Genomic DNA, 27,197 nt, shown 5'->3' with positions numbered 1-27,197 from the left:
CACAAAATGAGGAACTAAGTGCAGCTCACAATCCTGTCACAGTCTTCCCAACGTCGCAACTTAAACACAGCACATCTCTCAACCACGGTACAACCAGAGGATCCCTAGGACATCATTGTTTCCGGGAACCGATGTGCAAAAGCTGGCACGATGTTGTAACCTTCATCTGTTTCTGGCCATGACCCCCGTTATCTCGGTGATCATGTTCCGGCCCCCTACTGAGTAATCCCTTGCTAATTTCCCCTTTCCTCTTGTCCTGACATTTGTCAACATACGGTTACATTCCCAATACTGAGGCCTACAGTAATTCGATAATTAATAAAATCAACGGCTTACAGCTTTGGCCAAGGTACGTGGATGATACGTTCGCTATCAAAGACAAACAGCAGAACAATAGCGATAACATACTCATGTTCCTCAACAACCTTAATAATAATATTAAATTTACTAAGGAAGACTAGGTCAACAACTACTTGAACTTTTTAGATTTAAATTTAACTAGAGATAAAGATAAGTTTGTTTACCAGATATACAAACGACCATCTGAAGCACCTTCAACAATAAAGAGTGAATCCTTGCACCCCCACTCTCATAAGCAGGCAACATTCTTCAGTTTAGTTTACAGGGCTTTGAACATTCCAATTTCCAATGTTAATTGAAAAAAAAAAAAAAACTGAGTTACATCAAAGAACTAGCCATGCTGATTGGCTTTAAACCTGAAATGATCACAAAGATTATACGTAAAATCAAATCAAGGACAACTAAACTAGTTCCTGACAAAACAAAAAACAAAACAAAAAAATTTGCTACTTTCACCTTCACCAACCCAGCCATTTATTGCATCACGAAACCATTGACAAAGCACAATATCCATATTGCATACCGGACTCTTAACACTAACCGTAACATTTTCTTCAATTCTAATTCTATTAATATAATTTCGGACAAATTGTCGAACTCTGGAATATACAGACTCAGGTGTACCCAGTGTAATTTCTCATTCGTGGGACAGACCGGTCGTAGTTTCAGAATATGATACTTAGAACAATACGTCTTCAAACATAAATACTCCGCCATGAGCGTTCATATGAGGGACACGGTGCATACTTACAGTACAATTAAATAAGACATGCAAATACTTATGCAAACAAAAGTAGTCTAATGACCAAGTACAAAAATGCTTATATTTCCTTCCACCAGCATTTTAATAAAAATAGTAATCTCAACGACATCTCTGATATCGTCCTATAATCGAGCAAATCCCCAATCTCCTTGCTAATTTTTGTATCAATGCTAATAATTTCATGAAAATCTTTTACTCTAAACATGCATTCAATCCACTGGTAGCAACAGTAACTACACCTACAGTGCCTCTTCGCACTGCATCCCCTCCGCTAGCTCCTAACTTGCGCAGTGTCCCGCCCTCCCTCCCCCCCCCCCCCTCCCCGTCTCTACGACCACATCCAAACAACACATGCAGCAGCAAGCTAGTGACCAATAGACCTTCTTAAACAACCAAGGGACTAATCACCTTGCAGCAGACATAAGGGGTAAGCGTTTTTAATAACATTTCTCTCACAGTACAGTATCCTTTAAGATCTAGCAACTGACACATAACCTTTTCTTTTCATTCACAGGGTTCAACCCGACTGATTCTGCCTATTCACTTTTAAAGATTAGTTGATTCCACACTTGAAACTCAAGATAACAGATTACCAATCCACAATAATAACAATCAGAGACAATGCGAGGAAGACCCTTGAGTTTCACTCCGATTCACGCAGCATTTTATTCTTAACAACATTTGTCAACCAACCCATCACGTGATTTCTACGCACCTCACCAAATTTTAACTTATGAAATGAAACAAGATCACAGCTCGTAATTCCATATCAGCTTACTCTTACTGGAAAAAACTGTTCTTAATCATAAGCATTCAAATGCCACCGTGTGAAGATTGTTATGATCTCAAATATTATATGAACAATCATTCATAGCAACTCGTTAATATTTCAATGTCACTCACCTCACATACACATCAGCAATTTTATGGTTACCACTTGTTTTTTAATAGACATAATAGTCTTATTGAATGGTTTTAAATTGTTTAATTTTTATCAATGTAATATTAGAACTAATTAACATTTTATATTATCTGAACTGGCTACAGGGCCCTGACCTACCTTGGTTAAAGTCTTTTTCTAGCAGATGATGCTTACGACGTATAAGTGAAACATGTCCTAGTTCCAACATCTGTATAATGTTTAAATCCTGATGATAAGGATTGTTATATACTGGAAAGGTGGTTTTAATTAATGTTGTAACTTCTATATTCTGAAATCCAATATAGTTTTATAATGAGATTAATAACTTGCAATAGCCTCTAAATGGTGAGAGGGAGTCTTGTCATGAACAAGGACATAGCTATTTACTATCCAAGATTAAAGTACTACAACAACAACGTAAATATATCAACCAGATGGATGTACAGTATGCCTTCAAATAAATATCCTCATTGATGTTATTCCTGGTAAGCATGATTGGATTTTTGGTGAGTTTATCAGATATTTTAAACTCGAAGCAACAGAGCATGGAATGGAGACACACACACTCGCCTGTAAAGGTGAAGGCCAAACAGACTCTGTCCCAGTGCAAAATCATGGCGTCGGTGTTTTGAGATAGGCGTGGTGTTTTGTTGGTTGACTTCATGCAACGAGAAACCACTATCAATGCTGAAGTATACTGCCAAAGCTACACAGAGCGATTCAAAACAAAAGACGCAGCATGATGACAAAGGGAATTTTCCTTCTCCATGACAATGCAAGATCTCACGCTGCAGGTCAGACCCGCGATTTATTGGACAGTTTTGGCTGGGAAGTTTTAGACCACCTACCCTACAGTCCCGATCTTGCCCCGAGCGATTACCATCTGTTCCTCCACCTCAAACATCACCTCAGTGGCAACCATTACAATGATGACTACATGAATACGGCATTGAACTCTTGGTTATCGGTACAGGCGGAATGTTTCTATGAAGAGTGTATTTTAAAATTGGTTACGAGGTATGATAAGCGTTTGAACAAACTTGACAACTATGTGGAAAAATAGAGTGAAGTATGCACTTTCTGAAAATAACTTTACTTTTTTGAAATATCGCTGTGTACTTATTTTCAAACGGACCTTACTTAAAAAACACGCCTCGTATATATTAGACATGTTTCTAAAGCACCTCTTAAAATTGAATAGTGAAAATTGTAATTCATTACGTACATTATAAAAATATTCGAGGTTGGAGGCCTAACTCTTTATTGTATTTATTGTACATAAACTGCAATGAACATAAATAACTTTTTCCTTATAGTTAATTGAAAATGACTGATTTCTGCCCTCTTTCTTTCATTATTTTCCACCTCCACTTCAAAGTCTGGTATTGCAGTAGTGATCGAGAATGACTGGGATAAGTTCGTCCATCCTTCACAGCCTCTGACATAGCCACAACGTCACTGTGCTCATCGCCTGCCAGCCCCCCCCACTTACAGTGCTGGGTGCCTGCGAGACGGAATGCCCAGCATGAGCACCTCTGGTATCGAGTAATAAGTTACAGGATTGTGAGCGACTGCAAAAAGACCTGTACAATGTCGTGAGAACAGCAGACAACAGTATGATGGTACATGGGGTAAAAAGTTAGGTAGAAAGTTTCACCAAAAGGAAAAGTGCTCGCAGTTTTAATTACTGTGTTGAAGTGATAAAAGTACCTCATAGGAAGCACTAAGTACCTAGAGAAGTTCTTCACTGGTGTAATCACAAAAATGGAATTGTAAATAAAGGTTAAAGGCCTTTTATGGATATGAGGGTATTTAGGGGTTACAGTAAGAATGTGAAGGAGAGGGCATATAAGTTACTGGTAAGTCCCCAATTAGAGTAGGATTTCAACATACGTGACCCCCACCAGTATTACCAATTCAAGAAGTGAAAAAGATCCAAAGGAAAGCAGAAAGAATTTTTCTGGGTGATTTCCGACAAAGGAGTAGTATAACAAAAACGTTTCAAACTTTGAGCTGGGAAAACTTGGGAGCAAGGAGACAAGCTGCTTGACTAAGCAATATATTCCAAGCTGTCAGTTGGAACATGGCATGGAATGACAAGACAAGGTTGAGTGGTGTTTTTAGAAATAGGGAAGATCACAATGTTAAGATTATATTGGAGATCCATAGGACAACTTGGGGCAAATATTTCTTTACAAGAACAGGAATTAGAGATCGCAATAATTTACGAAGGGTGATGTTCGATAAATTTCCAACTTATTTGAAATTATTTAAGGAAAGACTACACAAAACAACTGACAGGGAGTCCACCACCTGAGTGACAGCCCTAAATGCAGGTAAGTGGTGATTGGTTGGCTGATTGACCGCTTCCCAATGACTCGGTATACAGCCAGTAACCTTGCCAAACTCGACAGCTCATCAATTAACTACTGAAAGTATATTCTTGTGGAAGGCAGATTCTTAAATTGTTAAACTGCTGGGAGAGTTAGAAGAGAGTTTATGCACATTTAAGTCAGGAACTACCAGTGTCAACAAATGAAAAGCTCCAAGATATTCAAGAATGACTAGAATCCTCAAAAGAATCTTCGAGAAAACGAACCCAACAACATAACATTTCATATTTTCCTGCGAAAAGAGCAACCTAACAACTGAAATCTAGACCCATAGCATCCAGGTCGTGCAAAATTTATGCAAGGGACATCTTGTCCTCAGAACACATGTATGATATTTCTTTCATCAGTCAGTGAACAGTGGTGATGAAAACCCTGTTACTGGTACTCTTTCCAATAAGGTATGGTTTCATTTCAAGAGGCAGGTAAATGTACAAAATACCTATTACCAGATTTGTGAAAATCCAAGACTATTCCAAAGCACCATTCCATGCTCCCAAAATTGGTGTTTTGTAGGCCATTAGAGCAACAAGTATTATACAGCTGATTACTCCAACACACCATAAATTCTGATGTTATATTTAGTTGATGCAGAACAAAATATTTTCCACAACTGACTGAAGAAAGGAAACTTCAGTACTTCTAGCAATATGAGGATTCAGCTCATCCGGCTCGAAACTCTACAACTATAGAACTTGTTTCTGGGAAGACTAACTCGTATAGGTTCAACGCCAGCCCATAGCTTCAACGCAATATTCCGCAATGTATTTGTAACAATAAGGTGGAATAAAGTATCCTTATGAAACAGAAGAACTTGAGAGATGCAGTTCGTATCAAAATTTGCAAACTTCTTTAGGCTGAGTTGTTAAGGGTACACAAGGAATATCATTTCACGTTACAACAAGTCTGCTGGCTAATGGAGAGCATTTTGAGGATTTGCTGTAATTTTCAATTTCATTAATTCGTAACAGTTGATGTGTTTGCTGCAAGAGTGCATGTAGCAGTTGTCAACACAGTATTTGCACTTGCCAGCAACAGTCATGAAAGGAACACGCATAGGCTTCCAAATATCAACTTGAAGAAAGCTAGGAATAAGGTCAGGAAAGCATAAGGAATAAACACAATGAGAATTCAAAGCAAAAGAGGGAGCAAAAACAGAAATAAGGGGATAACATGAACAGCACATCTTCATTCATTGCTGTTTAATGTAGGCTGACTCTCCCAGTAAGGAAAGACAACCAAAACAAAACCAAAAAAAAGTTATATACATTCATTTTATAAAAACATGGTTGTTCAGCACACAGCAGGTTTTCTTAACATCAAAGATGAAAATTAGGTTACACCTATAAGACACACAGACCACATTTCACCACTCTTAATGAATTACTTGTTCAAAATTTACAGAAGTATGCATGCACAAACAGTTCAGGTTTTCTAAATACACCGATTTGTATTAAAAAAAGACTTACCTATCCCTCACAACAACAGATATCCCATTAACAGGACTTTTACGGAAAAACTCGTGAACTTTGTCCATTGTATATCCAGCAACTGAGATTCCATTCACTTGAAGAATCTGATCACCAAAGCGAAGACCAGCAAGGGCTGCAGGGGATCCTTTGCTCACCAAGCATACAAATATTCCATTATTAATGGCTTGAACACGAAGTCCTACTTTTCCAGAGCCATCTTTACAAACAGTAAGCTAAAAAGAAAATTGCAAATACAAACCATTCAAGTAAATCATCAGTTCTATTATTCAATGTAAAAATAAGGACCATAAAGTACAGAATACACTTGTTAAAGCAGGAAAAAAATACCATGTAACAAATTTAAAATCACTCTTAACTACCATTAACACCCAAGAGTTAGAAGGTGAACTTTGCAGTTATTTATAACAGAAGATTACTGAAATGGTAATATTTTATCTCAAGTTAAGCACCAAAAGTAATAAACCAGTCCTAGATACAGAAAGAGATGTGGGAATATTCCTGGTAGATTTTTGGGAACACTCTCAGAGGGAATATTTAGTTCTGTCAGTACTATCTTTACTTTAGCAATGAATTATGATGTTATAAACTACTAGAGGTCTTACAGCAGTTGAGGTTTTTACAGCTGGTGTTATGAACAACGTCTGTAATTTCTGGAGTTATATGCCATGGTCTAGGAGCACATGACAGTCCCAACGTTTCACCAAGACTGCATTCGGCATCTTCAAAGGTTCCAAATGACTTCAATGGCTACAAAGCTCTTAGTGGAATGGAATGGTGTCACAATTCCACCTCAATGATAGTGCAGGCTACAATGCGCTGCTCATCTATTGGTCCAACATGGGGGAGAGGGATCGCTGATTGGCAGTTCTTTGTCCAATGATTGAACCAGTTGCTTTTTCTGGCCTACTGTTGCCATCGTGTCCTCCAGGATTTAAGGTTTTCAGGAACTTGTTGACCCATTCAGATTCATCCTCACGGTTGAAGCTATTGGTGTACTTCAAAATTTTAATGGCTTCCCTCTGTAGCTAGAAGTGGTAAGATTAGAGTATTTGATGGTACTTCGGTGTTGATGAATTGTAATTTGTTGCCTGCTAGCCGGGTGTGTTCAGCAACTGACGACCTTGCTGCTTCTCCCAAGCCGGCTGTGCTCCTCCAGATGGGTGGCAATGCTGCGCTTCATAGTTCCTATATACACCCGGCCACAGCTGCATGGGAACTTTAGACACCTACTGTGGAGAGAGGATGGCGCTTGTCTTTAGCAGACCTTAGCAATTCCTGGGTATTCTTTGTTGACCTAGATATGGCTTTTAATCTGCGGCACTCCAATAGCCTCCCTATTCTACCAGTTATTTTTCCAACATATGGTTGAAAAGCTACCAGCCGCTAGTTTTGTTTCTCCCTGGTTGTTGGATGTCTGGAATGGAGTTGCTGTACATCTTTATGGATGTACCCATCAGCATGTAGGGCCATATTGAGGTGGCTGAGCTCCTTAAGTGCTGAGGATGACAAATTCTTGCATGGTCAGCTAGAATTTTTATCATTACGTATTTTTGTCATGTATGGTGGTTGGATGTCTTCTGCAGATAGCAGCCTGTGTGGGTCGGCTTGCGGTACACTGTGTCCCAAGGTTAAAACCTGTTAACGCTGTGCATGTCCATATGATCGCGGCTTGAGTTCTTTCATTCAGACTACTTTCGGTGCTTTGTATAGTGCTGGAATTGATTTCCGACTGTAGATCAATTAAAGAAACATGGCAACTGTGTGCAAGCCTGTAATTTTGTAAAATATATCAACTCATTGTTTTGACGCACTTTCACTGGTGTCATTGTCTCGGTAGCATAATGATGGCATGCTTAAAATAAGTTTAATCATTCACATATATTTAAGCTTAGATTACACAACTCGTATGCTTAATGAGTCTGGGAGTGATCTATGTTCACATTATGAAGCAGTGAATTTACATTTAACCTCATGCCATACTTTGATGGAATGTTCCATCCAATAAGTGAAAAGTGGGAACATACTTTGACGGACATTTCCGTCTGTGCACACTGACTACCTACAGATGCATATTTATGGTTATAAAGCCAGAGAGGTTTGCATCGGGGCCAATATACTGGGTGCTACCAATCAAAAATGGCTCCAACTCAGAAGAAATTAGAGCCGTCCAGGCGAAGCAGAGTGGTGCAGCACGGGACTCTAAGGATACCTGGCTGATAATATGTAAATGTCAAAACTGGTCCCATGTTAAATAAATGTTGTAAATAACATTTATATAAGAAGTAATTAATATTGAATAGGTTGAACCTTATAAATAACTCATCTCTGTGAACGCAATTCAATACGGAAACAACAATGAAGCTTATATCATTAAATTACCTCAAATGAGAGCTTGCTTTGCATGTGCACACTTTTTTTTTTTTTTTTTTTTTTGGGTGTTGCATACGTAAAAGGACTTCTAACTATAAATATACGGTGAAATGAAAAAAAATTGTTTATATGTGTGCAACATCTGTCTAAATATTCGTCTGCATTTCTTTAAAATAACTGGAAAAAATAACTGGAAAAAAATGTAGGGGCACAATTTTTTTTCAAAAAACTTGGTAGGTCAAAGGGTTAATAGCAAATATTACTCCTGTAGGCACTGAAAACACTATGTGATTGTATGATTACATGTTAGCTGCTCACTCTGTACACATTTTCCTATTCGTATGATAGAGGTTACCTCTTACAATTACTGTTATATAGCAATTTTTACTGAATAATTTTATTTGGTTTAAAGTCATCTATTCTACATTTAAAGAAATGGTGACTTGTTATCCTATGTGCAATGAGAAAATCTTATTTCCATTTTTACAGACACATTATGCACCAAGAAACTTTAAGGTAATCTTGAATCGAACAAAACAATTGGAGATGTTAACAGGATTTTTATACAACTTCCAGAGTCTAATGCCCACTCCAACAAAGATTAAGGAGACTAAGATGGTGGTGGTCTGGTTGATAACCTTACAATCAAGTCACCATCTTTCTAGTTAAGGCAGAAATTGTACTTGCTGACAACAAATATATAGGAGGCACAGATAAGGATCCTGTTTAAGCAGACATATATTAATCACCTTGCACGCAAGAAGACTAAACTTCAGAGAATAAATCCTGTGTGGAGTAAGGATGACAAGATTCAGTCGGCATGTTCCCAGAAGCAGATTATCCTGCCTTATCCAGGAAATCTCCAATAGAGTGCTTTGAACTCATGTTTTACAATGAAGTGATTCATTTTGTGATTCAAGAATCAAGTAAATTTGCATTGTTTAAGAATTGTGATGACCCACCTACCTTAATATTCCACTATGCACTCGTCAAAATTCAAATCCTATTCAGGCTGTAAATTTACAAGGAGTCTTCTCTTCAGTATGTTTGTAAGGAATTAAAGAGTATTTCTTGCTGTGATAATTCTTTCTTGTTACAACGAACGATCATACTGGGAAGCAGCACATGATGTACGTAACACACTTGTTGCAAATGCTACGAGAAGAGACCACTTTGTCACTACATTCATTGAGCAAATAATACTCAGCCCGATGTGAATGATACGATGTGGATGTTACCTCTTTTAAACATGCTGGAAAAAATAAAAACCTCCTGCAAATTTCTGGCCGGAATAGGATTTAGAATTTGACAAGTGCATGGTGGAATATTAAGGTACGCACAGCTACAAGAAATTCATCCATGGAAAGCCCACCTGTTTTGGGTATAAGGTCCAGTGTTTGAACACTCCTTTGCATTATCTCGTAAATTTTTATATTTACCAAGGAAATAATTCGCACCGTAATACCGAATATGAGCAACGATTTGGAAAGTGTGCTGCTCCAGTGATACTGATGCTGGAACAACTACCTGATATGTCACACTCTTTCGATTATATTTCGATAATCATTTTACCAGAATGGCACTTCTAGCTCATCTACAATGTTGTGGATATGGCACTACAGGAACCATTTGAGAGAATAGAATTTCCAAAGACTGCTCGATCACACTTTCAAATGAAATGAAGAGAAAGGCTCGAGAGACATACATGGCAACGAACTTAGAAGGTGTAAGTATTTTTCGTTGGGTTGATAACTCCATGGTTACCATAGCATCAACATGCCATGGTGTTGAACTGGTTTCTAAGATAACTGGATACTCCCAGGCAATGAAAAGGACAGTGCGTATGAAGGGGCAGTCTGTCTGGAACTAACAATGGAATGGGTGGAACAGACAGGATGGACCAGAACATGTCGTATTATAGAGGACGTATTCGTGGAAAGAATTGGTGGTGGTCTCTGTTCACATGACTCCTGGACGTATATATTCACAATTCGTGGTTCCTTCTAAGGAGGTTTGGATGTGATTTGACACACCTAGAATTTCATCGCCATAACGTGCGAACATATCTCCACAATAGACTATGAACTTCATTTTTATCCGTACTGATGGATGAACTCTTACATTAATACCAAAACAGTATTTATTACCCTCCTAAGTCAATACATAAGTATTATCTTGTAAGATGAGAATTAGTTAGACATGCTTCAACTCGCTACGAGTCATCTTCAGTAAAACACCTTGATTTAAATTTCAATTGAGATTAAAATTATGGAATATACATTAAAATATTGCTAAAAGTTCAAGATAAAGTAAAATGAAAGGTACAAATGGGCATGTTGTCTTGTGGGTTCCAGACTCAATGCTACGAGGCACAGCCTCTTGTCCATATGTCTAATAGGTCGCAGGTCTCAATTACAGATATGTTCTCATGAAAGGAACTGTCAATAACTATGATCTGTAATGGAATTAAAAATTACTTAGAAATAAACGTAAACAAAAAGCTACGTCTCAGCCTACAGCGTTAACTTACGTTCTGTTGCCCATTTGACCGTCATGCATCCACTAGTTGCACAGTTTCCCCTCTCAAATGCCATGTTCTTACAGGTGAGGTGCATGTAGTGCTATTGGAAGGGGGGTGGTGTGAAGGAGGGTGTGACCTGCAGGAGTGTGGGGGAAGTTCCTGAAATTGTGTGCTGTGTGCGGAGCTTATTTCAACTGTGATTTTGTTCACAAGTAACTGGTAAAAATGTTTCCCACAATATGTTTCCTTTTTCATTTATCTCATTTAAATTACCTGCTGGGTTCTTATATTGGTCGATATTAATGTACATGTTCTCTAAAATATTAAGAAATGGACCTTTTTGTTCCTGTTGTAGGATTCTGAAACCTTGATTTATTGTAGTGTACCAGTGGTTATAATTTTTGTGATGATTACTCATAGCTGAGAAGCGATTAGTGGCCTGAATCTCTCACGTATCACTGCCACCGATGTAAGGAGGCCAGATGTTCCGCATTACTGCAGTTCGGTGATCCAATAGCACTCACGATGGGCCATAGACGTAAGTTGTCCTTATGAATCTTGGGGAAGCCATATAGCCCAGGTGGTAGAGCTTCACTTTTAGAGGTTTCACTCTTCACACTGTCTGGCAGTGATGAGGCCTTAATAATGCTATTGGTGTTTTGAAGAATCCCATTGGTTGGATCTCTTGGTAGTCTGCAGTAGATCTCTGGGTCTGAAAGTTCTGATATCTTCGAAGTGTAATCGTTAGTAGCCATTATGACAATGGCATTCCCTTTATCCACAGGAGGAACGAGTACACTATTTATGGCCTTCCTCTCTAAAACCATAAGTGCTGCTGCTTCTTTCAGTATGTGCGAGGCTTTGTGGCATATTTCTTCTGCCTGGTCTAATGATAAATTGAGAGTAGCCGATTCAATATTTGCAACTACAGCCGAACGTCTATATCTCGAACCTCCATTAATTGATTTTTTAGTATATCTAAATAACTACAATTTCCCAGGTGTTTGTCCTATTCTTCAAGTGTTATGCATTTCTCTATTACTTAAAATTCGGCTACACAAATTTCTTGAAGAAAGTTTCTTTCCTTGTCGCAAAAAAATACTCTAACTCTAATTTTGTACGTCAACTGTGCAATACAGCATTTGTGGCCTGTGAGGAACAGTTAACAAGTGAAAGAAGGGTAATATTGATGCTGGGAGCGAACATGACAGGAGCCGAAAAACAACCTTCTAGTAATCAAAAAATTGGAAAAGCCTCGCTGTTTCTTGGCTGTGAATTCATTACTGATCATGTACTAAAGCAACCCCGGAAGTCGTAGACAACAAACTCCATTTACGAATCTTGGCTGTGTAGTACTGATGAGAAGTTTGAACGTAAAGGGAGGAAAATCCTCCTCCTTGTAGACAACTGCACTGCTCATCCCAAAGTGCTCATTTAGGAGTTAAAGGCAGTGCACGTAGACTTCTTGTCACTGAACTTATCAAAACTACAGCCCATGAAACAAGGGGTGATTAAAAATTTGAAGCATTATTTACTTCTTTTTCCAGGTTGAACCGTGGAACCTTAATTTCTAAAAAACTTTAATCATTTCTATAGGAAGAGGGCCATTTAGAGAATTCTGAGAGGAAATTAATCCCAGCATTAATCTGACAATCTACTACAGTCATTAAAAACGCTAAGTAAATTACAGGATAATGTGAAGCAGGAAACAAACTGCTTCCGTAAAGCAGGATTTTTGAAAGATGACTGAGGAGTTTCAGAACACAAAGAGAATGAAGTCACTCCTATTCCTGAAGAATGGGTGGAGTATCCGCAGCTTGTTAACTGCGAAGCTAATTTTGAGGTTTACATAAACGTGGACTGGCGTTATAGTGGCCGAGACTCCTATGGATACCGGCAACGCTGCAGGCGAGCAAGAAAAAAGAAGATTCCCAACAAGAATAGCTGGAGCTGCCTTCTCCTGTACTGTAAGCAGCCTAGGTGTTAAGTACAGTGGCTAATCTTTGAACCTACATAGTCAAATGTAAATGACTGTTTTCACAGCAATAAATGTTGAGAAGTATATGGAAGAAAAGAAGGTTAACAGTAAAAACAGAAGAGACCAACGATTTTTTCCGAAGGTGTTAACGGACGTATATTTTCTGTTTCACTATTGTATGTACTGTATTCTGTCTCCTAAAATGTCACGAGGGTTGGGGCAAAAGTCATGGCATCTATTTTTTTTCTTGAAGATACCAGTCCAGTTGGAAAATGTGACATATACAGACGAAAGGACAAGATGTTAACTACATGTGTGGACAATGAACAGCACTGAAAGATCGTAATACAGTAAAACCTCTCCATAGCGGACACCTGCGGCATCGAAAATAATGTCCGTTATGAAGCGGTGTCCGCCCGAGAGAGGTTATGAAACCACTACCATTGAACAGTTGGAACACAATAACCCATGTATAGTATGTGTTAACAATTCTCGCAAATGTACCTTTAATTGTATACTGTATACAGTATTGTACAATATACTGCACTGTACTCACATGCGAAAGTTGTAGATGGGCTGCTGCAGCTGCGATGTACTGTATTAAAGAGACAAACACACTTCTATGAAAACCTCTATTGAGCACACTGTACACTATTACCGTTCACCATGTTAAAATTAAAAAGAACATACGAGTTTTTGAAACTTTAAATCAGTATGTAGATGTAGCAATCTCTAGCACAGTACAGTAAAATATTAGCACTTGAAAAAATACTCAACGTTCATTTTTGTCCATTTCAGTTTAGCAACGATGTTTTCACTACTGTATGTGCAATTAAATCCTGGGTCAAATTTACACCTTTTTCATCGTTCTGTTTATAACAGAATTCTCTCAGTCGCTTAACAAAGCCGAGAGCCTCACTGTACGAGGTTATTGGCAGCACATTAATTTCCATATTTTCTACGAAGTCGTCATTAGCATCACCTTCGCTCCCGCTTTCATCAGAATCTTCATTTTTGTTCTTCCCTTGGGATTGACTGAAGAATCGTTTTCGTATCTCCACTCTCACACACTGTTGGAATATCTGAATCAATTTCGATATAGGTGTTCACTTGTACACTGTAACCTGCTGCATTAATCAACTGTTGTGTGGTTCCCATGCTGTTAGAAAGGGTATCCGATTCTATTTTGGGATGTCCAGCACTAGCGGAAAACCCAGCTTTCAGAAAGCAGTTACGAATTGTTGAGGCTGTAATGTTTTTCCAAGCATTGGTTATCTATGAAATTGTTTGGAGAACATTCAGTCCCTTTGTCAGTGTTTGAAGGGTTACTTCATTCCCGTTAAGTTCTGATACTATGTGCTTCATCACTAACTGTCTGTACATAACCTTGAAGTTATGGATCACTCCTTGGTCAAGCAGCTGAGAAACTGATGCTACATTTGGTGGGAAAAAGACGATCTTCACATTTTGCAACTTAATTGTATCCGGACGCGATGCTGCATTATCGAGGAATAACAACACTTTACGCTCCTGACGTATCATTCTTCTGTCCAATTGTCCTAGCCACTCTGTCATTACTTCTCTGGTCATCCATGCTTTCCTATTTGCTTTCCATTCAATGCCAAACTTCGTAACATCCATATTCTTAAAACACCTTGGTTTTACAGCTTTCCCTATCACAAGGGGCTCCTCCTGTTCTCCACTCATACTTGCACATAACAAGACCGTAAGACGTTCTTTTGCAACTTTTCCACTAGAAAAACGATTTCCTTTGAAACGAAAAGTTTTGCCAGGTACAGCACGGAAAAATAATCCAGTTTCATCGGCATTCAACATATTTTCCAGAGCATACCCATCTATGATTGAAGGTATTTTTTCTTGCCAGTTTTCAACAATCTCCACATTAACACTGGATTATTCTCCACAAATCACTCTGAAGTTGATACCATGTCGCTTTCTGAATCTTTCTAGCCAGCCATTCGAGGCTTTGAAATCTCCAATACCTAATTCTGTCGCGAATTCTAACGCTTTTGCTTGTATCATTGGTCCTGACACAGGAACATTCCGACTTCTTATTTTAGCAAACCACTCTAGCGTTGCCTTGTCAATGAGAGCTCCACTACCATTTTGAAACAGTTTAATGCGCTGTTCGTTGCAATTTAAATGCCATTCTTTCACTAGTTTCACAATTTCAGCTGCCTGTGTGTTTCCAATCTTAAACACTTCGGACAGTTTACGCACACCACGTTTATGATAATCTATTATGCCTACCTTTTCTTTTAAAGTTAAAAACTTTCTCGGAGCCATGTTTACACTAACTTACTAATGTAAAACTGAACACATCAAAAGCCCACGTGTCAATGAAAAGTAACCTGACAGTGAAGGTACGAATTCCAGCGCTGTCGAGCATGTCAGATGACACAACTTCCGGAAGTGATAGTGGCTTAGTGTTGCCTTCCAAGAATGTGTACAGCCTGAATCAAAAGTTACGATGTTTGCGATTCTTGGAAGTACCGCCTGTGCAAAAAGTAAGCGAATACATATTGTACAGGTCACAAATACAGTATTTTTTTTTAAAAAGAAAGTGTCCGTTAGGAGAGGTTCAAATGGAGTTTCTCGTGGCTAAGGTGTGTCCGCATCCGTAATAAAGGGTGTCCGTATAAGAGGGGTAAATTACTCATACACAACATGGCATTTAATTACGGACCTAGAAAATCGTCCGCCAATGAGGGGTGTCCGCCGGTGAGAGGTGTCCGTTAAGGCAGGTTTTATTGTACACTAATTTATTATGGTAGTATATAGGGCAATATGGCCTTCGCGGTGCAAAAGAATGACAACACACTACACAAAGTTGACATGACAAACCTGGGCATAAAGACCCTCAAAGTAGTCCCCTGCTACTGACACCACACGCTGCCAACGATGTGGGAGGCGCTGAGTACCATCTGCCTCAGCATTTGCTGCACCATGTGTGAATCGGGTCACCTGTTGGAGCACAGCACTAGCAATGTCCTCTCGTGTTGCAAACCACCTACCACGTAGTGGTTTCTCAATCTTTCAAATGAGATCAAAGTCACAGGGCGAAATGTCGGGAGATTACGGTGGGTGCTCCAATTCTTCCCATCCCTAACGTCGCAGTAGCTGCCCTACACACTCAGCTTTATGTGGTTTTGCATTTTCATGCAGGATTATTGCACTGTCCATAAGATCAGGACGTTTCTCCCAAACGCCACATCGTACCTGTCGCACCAGGAAGTCCCTGTAGTACTGTGCAGTCACTGTTCTGCCATGTTGAACAAAGTGGCAAACAATGACACCCCTGACGTATTACGCGACGATCACCATCAATTTGACTAGGGAAGGATTCTGACGGACCTTCTGCCCCCTTGGGGATCCAGCATGTTGCCACTCTGCGGACTGATGTTTCAGTTCTGGTTCGTATGCCCTGGCCCAAAATTCATCGATAGCGATTATTCGTGACAAGAATTGATCGCCGTCCTGTTGCCAGCATGCAAGGTGGTCGGAGCATATTGCATAGCGCACCCACCTTTGAACTTCCGCCAGTGCAAGCGGTACCCACCGCGATACGATTTTGCGCAGTTGCAGCTCATTACGCAATATACTGTGGACGGTGCGTTTCTCGATGCCACTTGCCCTCTTTAACTCCAGTAGCGTCCATCGTCTGTCTTCATCCAGGAGCTGCTCGATGACTGCACATGCCATGTCGGTCCGCACACTGACAGGTCGTCCTGAACGTTGCTCATCACTGGTTGACACACCTCCTTGCTGAAACTTTCCTACCCACCGTGCTACTGTACGGTATGGTAGGGCGTTATTCCCAAGGGCTTCCACTAATTTACAGTGACATTCCATCGCATTTCTCCTTCGGAGAATGGCTATTTTGATGTAAGCATGCTGCTCAACAAGGGTTACTTCCATCTCACACGAAACTCACCAACTGCCTGATTTCACAGCCCTCGCTGCGCTACTACCAGCTATCACACAGCCATCTGTTGTTCTGCATATACACTATGCCTGCAGAACTTCCACACAACAAATATACGTTTGTGATCCGTTCACATATCTACAAGGAAAAAAAATTGTTGCCATGACTTTTGCCCCAATCCTCGTATAATAAGGGTTATAATTAAAGTGATGCCGTAAAATACAAGTATGTATGTATATTTTTAAATATTGTTAAAAATACTGAATTCAGTTTATGCCGGTAGATAAGTGATTCAATTATGTGCTATACATGTTCAAAAACTGTAGTCTCTATATCTCGAAATAAAATTTACCTCCCAAGGTGACTTGAGATATCGAGGTTCCACTGTATCTCCTGCTCAGGAATCGAGGGAGGGGTAACGACAAAGTTTCCTCCTTTAGCCAGTAGAGAGGTTTTTGCCTCTGATAGGCACCAGTTGGTCAAGTTAGCGATTGTCAACGAGGTCTTCTTTCCTTTTATGAAGATTGGTAAATGTCAATACGGAAAATGAAATTCATAAATCAAGATGTCAACGAGGTGTCCAGAGCAGGCTGATGCGGGTCGATTCTCGTGATATTGCTCAAACTTGTTTCTTCTGCCAGTTGGTCGACTGACCGAATGTCTAAATCATAGCAGACTAGGTGATCCGATCTGCTTTCTCCAACTGCAGTGGTGAGTGTGTGGCAATGAGAAGTTAGTGTTGTTGTAAAAGCACCTGGTCTACAGCAGCAAGCCCCTTGAGTGTGGAGCTTATGTGCTCCCGCAGAAGTGAGCGCTCTGGTCTGACGTAGATCCTGTGAGACTGGGCAGATTTGAATGGTCTCTTCACTCATAGGAACTTGGGTCTGTACTCAAGATGAGATGCATGAATCTGAGTTTAGATTCCACCTGCACCCGTATTCAAGGACGTAATTCATTTCTTCGTCAACAATAAAAATCACAGACTCTTCAACAGAAAAAAGGAGCCCAAGGTCGAACAATGGGAGACTGCATTGCATACTTCACATTCTGAAATCTGATTCTGTGAAGAGTCTGTTAGGCTTTTTTTTTTTTTCTTTTAAAGATTCAAAGTCTGTCTGTTATGTCATCTATGGAATCTCACTGGTAAGTTTTTAACCAAGAAAAGTAATAACTGTACCGGGAGGTACATCTCAACGCCACACATTCAAAACTAGCACCTAAACGAACTCCTCTATTGGTAAAACAGTGAAACTGAAACTACACCAACTTAGAACTTTACTCAGAAGATGTCACCACTGAAATATGATGTAATTTTGTTATTGTGCAGTTTTCTAACCTGAGTGAATTTCTACTTGTTTTGTTTGGCAGTCATCAAGGAATTTGGACCTTTCTCCACAGATGACACTACAAAGAAACTCTGATAATGCACCCTGGTGCAAAGTGAAAAAACTTATGATTTAAAGAAGTTTTGTATTTCTAGGATTTTGTAACTGATTGATGCTCATTTATTTTTGCGTTGGCAATACTTCCTTTTTATTTCTGCCAGTTTTGAATTTAGCCAATCAATAATTTCTGTAATTAATTTTCAACCTATCACAGGCTTCTTCGATTTTGAGTGTAACTTTGAAATTGACCAATAAAATATAGAGGGTGTGGCTGGTTTATTCGTCAAAGATCTCGAACCTTCCGTGAGGGTTTATAAACTGCGGCTTTTCACGTCTCTTGGCCAATTGATAGACATCTTACTGAGTGTGTGTGTGTGTGTGTCAAAGCAGGAGGCGGGCGGCCTCTTTCTTCGGTCAGCAGTACATCTACAAGGTAATGGCCACATAACATCTTCCTTCTTGCTAACTCCGCAGTTTAACTCGAGGGAAAGGTCCGAATCGTTAACTATGTAACCTTCTTTTCTAAAAATGTAACTTTCTGCCGGCAAAGGTAAAAACTTCATAAATCTTTAACTGTAAATCGGGGATAGAGAGTGAATTACCCTCTCGAGCTCCCCTTCATCTTGGTTTGAGGTGACTATGCTTTTATAACTGTTTTTCATTCTGGAATGTGGTAACGTAATTTCTACACGAATCACCTCAGTAGTTTGGGAATAGCCCCTGTTTTATCGGCCTAGATTAGGTTGTTTTAATGTTCATATCTAGGAGTGCAAGTATACGCCTCCATTCAGTTTGAATTTCGGGCCATTTACTAAACCTGTTCTTTTCCGCAAAGGCCCTGTAGGTTGGGTACTTGATACCCCTGTATAACAATACCTTTCAATTTGTAAGTTGTGCCTTGATGGGCGAGTGATTGGAATTTTCTGATATTGCCTGGAATAGGCTAGAAGAAACTGAGAGCCTGTTAGCTCTTTTCCAAAATTTTGTAATTGTAAAGAGTGCCTCCGAAAGGCTGGATATTTAGATTTTGGAGAGCAAGTGCTATTGAATTAGGGGATTTCTGCCCCTGAACAATTTGTGCTCTTTTGTAAATTTGAGCTTGTAGCTCAGGAAATGTAAATCTAGGGGCTTAAAGCACGAAGTGTTAAGGTCCTGAATCTTGGATTCGATAAATTTGACCACTTTTGGTCCGTTAGGATTGACTAGTTTCGTGTAATATACAAGAGTTGATTGATTGGTTCTCTCTCAATATATTATCAATATCTAATGTTATACAATGTTTCACGCATACATGTTTCGGGAGCCCCAACTCCGTTCATCTGGTTTACAAGGAAAATTCTGTATATTGTACTGCCTTTGCAGAGGCCTTCCAGGTTTTTAAGAGGATTTTGAAGTCAAATCCACTATGTTTCACAACAGAGTCGAACAATTAACAATAAAGCTGAACAATGTACAGTATGAAGTCTATTAGTATAAGTATTAGTATAACTTAGCACACTGGGGCAAAATGCTGGCAACCAAGAATGAGTTAGCTTTAAAAACTATAATGTAAAATAACGGACCAACTATATTGGTATTATAAAATATAAGTTTACATCATTACCAAACACGTATTGAAACGTGCGAGGAACTAAGAACTAAGAACTAGGAACAAGCAAGAAGCCTGTAAATCATCAAACGCAACACATTCCAACATCAGCTTAGCACGATGTGTAGGTACAGAATGGACAACGGGAGGAGTGAGAAACGAGGCAGACACAATCGACCCCCGCTCCCCACTTGATTGCCCCTCACCGCGTGCACGGCTGATTCTTCTACAGGATGTTGAAAAAGTATTTGAACTATAGTTTCTACTACAGCAGCAAAATTTCTTCAGGCTCAATTCCAGTTTGTGAGAGGCATTTAAAACTGGTCAACTTGGCTGACTGTTCATATTCAATAAATTTGACCACTTTCGGTCCCTTAGGATTGACTAGTTTTATGTAATATAAAACGGTTGATTGATTGGTTCTCTCTCAATATATTATCAATATCTAATATTATACAATGTTTCACGCATACATGTTTCGGGAGCTCCAACTCCGTTCATCAGCAATTTCTACATCAATAACCAACATTCCCCATATCTCAAGATCTAACATTGTTTTACATAAAACATCACATATATAACACTATCCTTAACCCATACACACACACACACTGTCCATTTTATAATGTTTGTTGTAATAGAACACATTAAAACATTTATAAAAGTTTTACTGGTTTTTCTTATGTTGTACAACACTGTAAACTACGTATTGAAACTTCAGATAGATTTCTCAGAAGAGTCGGCCAAAGATAAAATGTTCCTTGTTACTGTAATGTTGATCTCCACTTAAGCGTAGGACCATTAAAAAAATCTATCATACTACCAGATTTAAAATCTTCGTCTTGTTATTGTTAAAACCCTTTCTAGGATAAACTGATTTATCATTCAATTATATAACACCTTAGGACTTAATTGTGTAATTGATTATATCAGGCCAGATGAAGTCTTGCTTTGCTGTTGTTTGACTGGATTTTAAACAGAGCGGATCAAACCTCCCGTCATGTCCTTGAAATTGTTTTTCTTATAAATTGTTGAAGCGGAGGAAGCCTACCCCACTTGCCGGCCAAACAATTAGGGGTTAGACAAGGCTGTAACCTTTCACCATTGTTGTTCATAGTTCACATGGATCATCTGCTGAAAGGCATAAGGAGGGATTCAGTTAAGTGGAAGTGTGCCAAAAGCCTGCAATCTAATATCTTGGAACTTGAAAATAGATGCAATGAGTATGGTATGAAAATTAGCCCTCCCAAGACTGAACTGATGTCAGTATTTAAGATTTTTTTTTCTTTTGCTAGTTGTTTTACGTCGCACCGACACAGATAGGTCTTATGGCGACGATGGGACAGGAAAGGGCTAGAAGTGGGAAGGAAGAGGCCGTGGCCTTAATTAAGGTACAGCCCCAGCATTTGCCTGGTGTGAAAAAGGGAAACCACAGAAAACCATCTTCAGGGCTGCCGACAGTGGAGTTCAAACCCACTACCTCCCGAATACTGGATACTGGCCGCATTTAAGCAACTGTAGCTATCGAGCTTGGTAGGTAAGAAACCTAAGAGAATTGAATGTCAGATTGGGGATACAAAGCTGGAACAGGTAGATCATTTAAGTATTTAGGATGTGTTCTCCCAGGATGGTAGTATGGTAAGTGAGATTGAATCAAGGTGCAGTAAAGCTCTTGCAGTGAGCTCGCACTTGCAATCAACAGTATTCTGTAAGAAGGATGATGATGATGATGATGATGCTTGTTTAAAGGGGCCTAACATCTAGGTCACTGGCCCCTATTGGTACGAAATGAGACTAAATGAAATGACAATTCAGAAGTATAAAATCATCCACTGACCAGAGTACAAAATGTGATGATGAACGAATGGATGAATATGATTTAAAACAATCAGTGGATCCGACGCAGAAACTATCAAACAACAGTATTACTGACCAAGGGACGGCTTCTAAAGCACGATCCTGAATCAAGGATTCTTGTTGTCTAAAGGGGTCCAAAATCCAGTTCTACGGCCCCTCGTAATGGTACTTATAGCTAGTAGATAAGAACCACCATGGTATTTGTAATGTGATGGTACTAATCAAGAGTAGTGTAGACTAACAGTTTTCCACACAGAATGGTACTATTCACAAGTACTGTACTTTGCACAGGAAAATCAAACCTATGGTGTTTCTCACATAATGGTGCCACTCACAGGCAACACAAACCTATGGTGTTCCTCACCTAGGTGTACTAATCACGGGCGTCGGCATTCCCGTGATGTTCTTCATATAGTGGATACTAATCACAGGCAACGCAGACCCACCGTGTCGCTGATATAGTGGTACTAATCACAGGCAACGCCCAGATCCGGGGTGTTTCTCACAATGGTATTAATCACGGGTGTTGGAAAACCCATTCAGACTCCCCTTCTGCTCCTACTAATCACAAACCTATTGTGTACCTTACAAAGTGGTACTACTCACAAGTAAACACGACTCATGGTGGTCCCTGTGTGATGGTACTAATCACAAGTAGCATTGTGGTTCTAATAATACCACATCCCTTGGTCACACGTTTTAGTTGCCTCGTACGACATGCAGAGGATACTGTGGGTGTATTCTTCATCTATATCCCCCACCCACAGGGGGTTCTGTAAGAAGGAAGTCAGCTCCTGGAGATAACTATCTTTACATCCATCTGTTTTCAGACCAACTCCGCTTTACAGTAGTGAAAGCTGGGTGAATTCAGGATATCGTACTCATAAGTTAGAAGTAACATATGAAATTAGCAGGAATGATTGCTGGTATGCTGGTACATACAGGTGGGAGCAATGGTACGAGAGTGCTTGGAATGAGGAGATAAAGGCTAAGCTAGGAATGAACTTGATGAAGTTGTATGCATAAACTGACTTCGGTGGTGGGTTCATATGAGGCGTATGGAGGAGGGTAAGTCAGAATTAGCGGAGACTTACCCTATAAGAAAAAAGAGGATAACTCAACAAAAACGTCTCATCAGTTGACATAATTCTTCAGAGACAAACATCACTATGCTTTTTTTACATGCTTACTCAATTTTTTTATCAGTGTAGAAAACCTTTTTAATCAAATTTTACATCTTTTAATTGTGTGTTAATTTTTGTATGGTTCGCTTTTCTTAGCTGAAGATGTTCCGCAAAATTGGAACAAATCATGTACTATTATAATTTAGACGATAAGACATCAAGCTAAATTTATGTAAAATTCACAGATTAGCTAATAAATTAAGTACAGAAAGGTGGAATCTTCTCCTAAACTGAAGTTCCCTACAACACGCACCCATCCTTGAAGATCTGGAGTTCAGAGTTTCAATTTCTTGTGGTGGGAGCTGCTACAGTGCCTGAGTGTTATTCCTCTCCACCAAGCTGTGTGGTGGTCAGTCAAGTGAAGAAGTGAGCGGAGCTCGCTCGGCCGCAGTCACCACATACACAATGAAGTGAGTGGTTGATTGCAAATTGCTAAGAGAGGAGAGTCGTCGCCATAAGACCTATCTGTGTTGGTGCGACGTAAAGAAAAAGAAAAAAAAGAGCAGAGTACAACAATACCCGAGTGGAAAGACAAATGAGATAACTAGTGGAGTGCAAACGGCTAGACCACTTAATGCAGTGCTCATGATCTTTTTATCTCATGCGTGACTTCCAAAAACAACATAGCATTTCGAATGTTTGCCAGGCTATATACCATAGTTCTTTTGCATGTTTCCATAACACGTACACCGCCACAGACTCTTAAGCGTCAAGCTGCTACATGGAGCAAAGCCCCTGCTGCTTTCAAGCGTTCCAAGTCCGACGTTTCTAAAGCTACACAGAAATGTGCCGAATTACCAATTGATGCTTGTGGGTATGTTCACACTCCAGGAAAGTTACTGTTACAACAATTTTGCTGTGTATGGTTCCATCGCTGAGCAACTACGTGACAATCAGCCGTGCTTCGAAATGGAGATGATCAGCTCAGCCCAGCTCATCTCATCATAAGGAGTACGAGAAAATTTTATACCAATGATATACATAATTAAAATGTTACAGGATTCTGTCAGTGAAACTGATAAACTATTAGGCAGTGAGCACAATGAATGGGGGGAATCTGAGGATGAAAGTGAAAGACAACAGTGCGCTGAATGAAGAAGACTGACTGTGAACATTTCCAAGCAACTGCTGCAAATGAAGAGGAAATAAACTGGACAGGTAATCCAGATAATAACCAGCCTATCAACCACTTTAGCTTTCTATTGGAAAATGTATTTCTTCAAGATGTACATAAAACGAATTACAATGGCAAACGGATATTTCTAGGTATGCAAACTAAAGAGGAATCATGAATCTGTCAGTGGAAAGATGTAACTGTAGAAGAGCTCCTGGTATTTTAATGCAGGTTTCTCCAGAAACAATGCATGAATATGTTACAGGATTATTGGAAGAAAGATACTTCATTCAATAATAAAAGAATTTCAGCAAGTATGAGCCTGAATAGGTTTTGTGTGTGCTTCATTTTTTTTAGAAATCCTGGTGATGGTGAACCGAAACCAAGTGACCGGTTGAACAAAATAAGACCAGTGATAGAATATTTCAATAATAGGATGTCAGCAGTATACTATTCAGGTCACGACTATCACTAGATTAAAACATGGTTCTTTGGAGAGTTTGACTGTCATCTCGTCAATATATATATATAGGCCTGTACGCTCATGTTCATAAAAAACAGAACACCTTGAAAGACTAGAGACAGGAAATTCATATTCACAGGACATGTTCATAAGCATGTACTGCAGCATTTCAGTCACCTAGGGTCAGCATGTGTCCTGTTGCCTAGTAGGCACTGGATCCTCTGTGGGCACTGATAACTCATTCCATGAGTGATGGCACTGATGCGTGTAAGGAGTGAATGGCGCCCTGGGATATAGCCATCAAAGCTGCATTCACCTGGTTCCACAGTTCATCTTTGGTGGTTGGCATTGGGTCACAGCGCCGCACCAGTCGTTTCACCATATCCCACAAATATTCGATTGGCGACAAGTCTGGTGATCGGAGGGCCGCAGAAAGGGTAAGGCTACGGGTCACAGGATGTCATTCATGTAGGTCAAAATGGTCACAGTGTCATGGACACACACCAATTGTGATTTGTGGTTGTACCCAATATCACCCACACCATAAGGCCTTGAGTTGGCACTGTATGTATGTCTTGTGCGAATGCAGTCAATGTGGTGCCTCTCCCCCTGTCTGCGACCAGACCCAACCTCGCCATGTTCTACGGCTTTCTGTGAATCATTCTGTACACACCCGTTGCACTGCCGACACACTTCGTCCCACATGAGCAGCAACTTCCCGGACGGATGCATCACATTCTCTTATGCCAATAATGCACTCTCTTTCAAACTCACTCATTTGACAGTACGGTTCTCGCATACGTCTGCGAGGCATCCTGCACGTCTGCTTAAGTCACACCGGTTCATAACCTTTGGTTTATAGCGACGAGAGCTACAAGCACATTTTACCAGCCGGTGGTGGTGCACCGAGATATCTAATACGAACTTCCTATCTCCAGTCTTTCAGTTTTCTGGTTTTTATGAACGTGTGCATGTGCATGCATGTGCAGAGCGAGAGTGTGTCAAATTTTACATGTCGAAAGGATTCACCCAGGAAGTTACAATATACACTGGTTTGTTAAATGATGAAAAACGTCATGCACAGAAAGTGGTTATCCATTTATTACCAGAGAAATTAGAATAATTTGCATTAAACTAAATTAAATTTGTTTATATCTCAGAATATATGTTGTGAAGAAATAAAAATTGTGGGGATTATTAAACACAGTTAGCTCATTATTATGCACAAAACATTTTATAATATACTTGCAGTCGTACATCATTCATAGATGCCAACTTTTAGAAATCAACAGGAAGATTTATTAATTCTTGGACTTCATCACATATATTGTGGAACGGTCCAAGTGAAAAAAGAACAGGATAAAAGGCATGCATACCTACAGTTTCAATGTGATTTGATCATTAAATTTAAAATCTTAAATTAAGAAAAAAAATGCTTAGAAGATAATGTACCTAATCACTCATTTATGACACACACATACGAATAATATTTATATCACAACAACACACCAACAACCCATAATAGTTCCCTTTATTAGACTGTAAAATGAACAGAAATTTAATTTTATAGTTATCTCTAAACACTTTGAGATAAGTAGAGCCCAGCATGGGATGCAGATACCCGCGGATTTATCTGTGAAGTTAGTGTCTTGGCGGATGCAAACTGTATGACAGTAGATAATTTTGCTGATAATTTCTAAATAATGAAGTTTATTGATTTTCACACAGGTATTACTCTTATTTTTGCTTGTGGTTAGGTGACCCTTGACAGTGGTTTGGGAGAATGGTGAAATACAAAGAGGCTTGAGACCATAAAGCCGTAAATCTCACCTAAGCCTCACTGGCTTCTGCCCGCAATGAATGGAAGGAACAAAGGTCAATACGTCGATGGTTGTGCAAGAGATAATCCCTCAAACCTATGACTTGCACTCATGTTGTTTGCAGATGATATAGTGATATGGGGTGAGGAAGAAACGGAAGTGCAAAATGTAGTACACAAGAGCCTTGTTTACCGGCCCTCATTAATCCGGATCTCCAGTTTATCTGGATCGAAAATAATAAAAATATATTTTTACTTGTACAGTATTTCTTTTACGGGGTCAATTCTTCTTGAATGTCTTTTCGGCCAAGGATAGTCAAGGACAGAGATTGGAAGCAAGTCGGCCACTGTCTAAGAAAGGCACCTTCCCGGCATTCGCCTGCAATTGAGAATGGCAAACTGTGGACTCTTCTGAGTTTCTTGACACATTTGCACGCATTCCCGGATGCTCGGACGTAGATATGAACGACGTAAAGGACTGGTTGAAAATCACTAATTCAGGCTACAGCATAATGACATATGAATAAATAATTGCCTCTTGTTCCTCGGCAGGTAATGACGAGAGTGATGGTGAATTCGAAAATGAATAATAATAATAATAATAATAATAATAATAATAATAATAATAATGCTATTTGCATTACTTCCCACTAACTACTCTTTTACGGTTTTCGGAGACACCGAGGTGCCGGAATTTAGTCCCGCAGGAGTTCTTTTACGTGCCAGTAAATCTACCGACACGAGGCTGACGTATTTGAGAACCTTCAAATACCACCGGACTCAGCCAGGATCGAACCTGCCAAGTTGGGGTCAGAAGGCAAGCGCCTTAACCGTCTGAGCCACTCAACCCAGCAATTCGAAAATGGGAAACCGGGGCTCCATCAATACAAAGTAGGACTCGTGGAGATGCAACAATGCAGCTGGACAAACTGATTGCCTATTTACAATCCCAGACTGAAACCACACTGGTAGAACTGATGTTAGTAAAACGTCTGTCATCGAACTGCGCAAAAACACTATATAACTGTAAAACAGTTAAAGCTC

At 39.6% G+C, this 27,197-nt stretch overlaps 1 protein-coding gene across 1 annotated transcript in view; it reads right to left on the bottom strand.

Annotated features, from left to right (window-relative positions):
- The window catches only part of LOC136864634 (syntenin-1), a 161,230-nt gene that overhangs the window by 73,186 nt on the left and 60,847 nt on the right, over window positions 1–27,197 (bottom strand). The window contains exon 5 of the mRNA XM_067141885.2: window positions 5,905–6,140. Coding sequence (XP_066997986.2) covers window positions 5,905–6,140 — 236 coding nt within the window. The remainder of the gene's footprint in view (window positions 1–5,904; window positions 6,141–27,197) is intronic.

The sequence above is a fragment of the Anabrus simplex genome, chromosome 2 (assembly GCF_040414725.1).
Source record: "Anabrus simplex isolate iqAnaSimp1 chromosome 2, ASM4041472v1, whole genome shotgun sequence".
Classification (NCBI taxonomy): domain Eukaryota; kingdom Metazoa; phylum Arthropoda; class Insecta; order Orthoptera; family Tettigoniidae; genus Anabrus; species Anabrus simplex.
The sequence above is the reverse complement of the archived record's forward strand: the minus strand, read 5'-3'. Positions and strand labels throughout refer to the sequence as shown.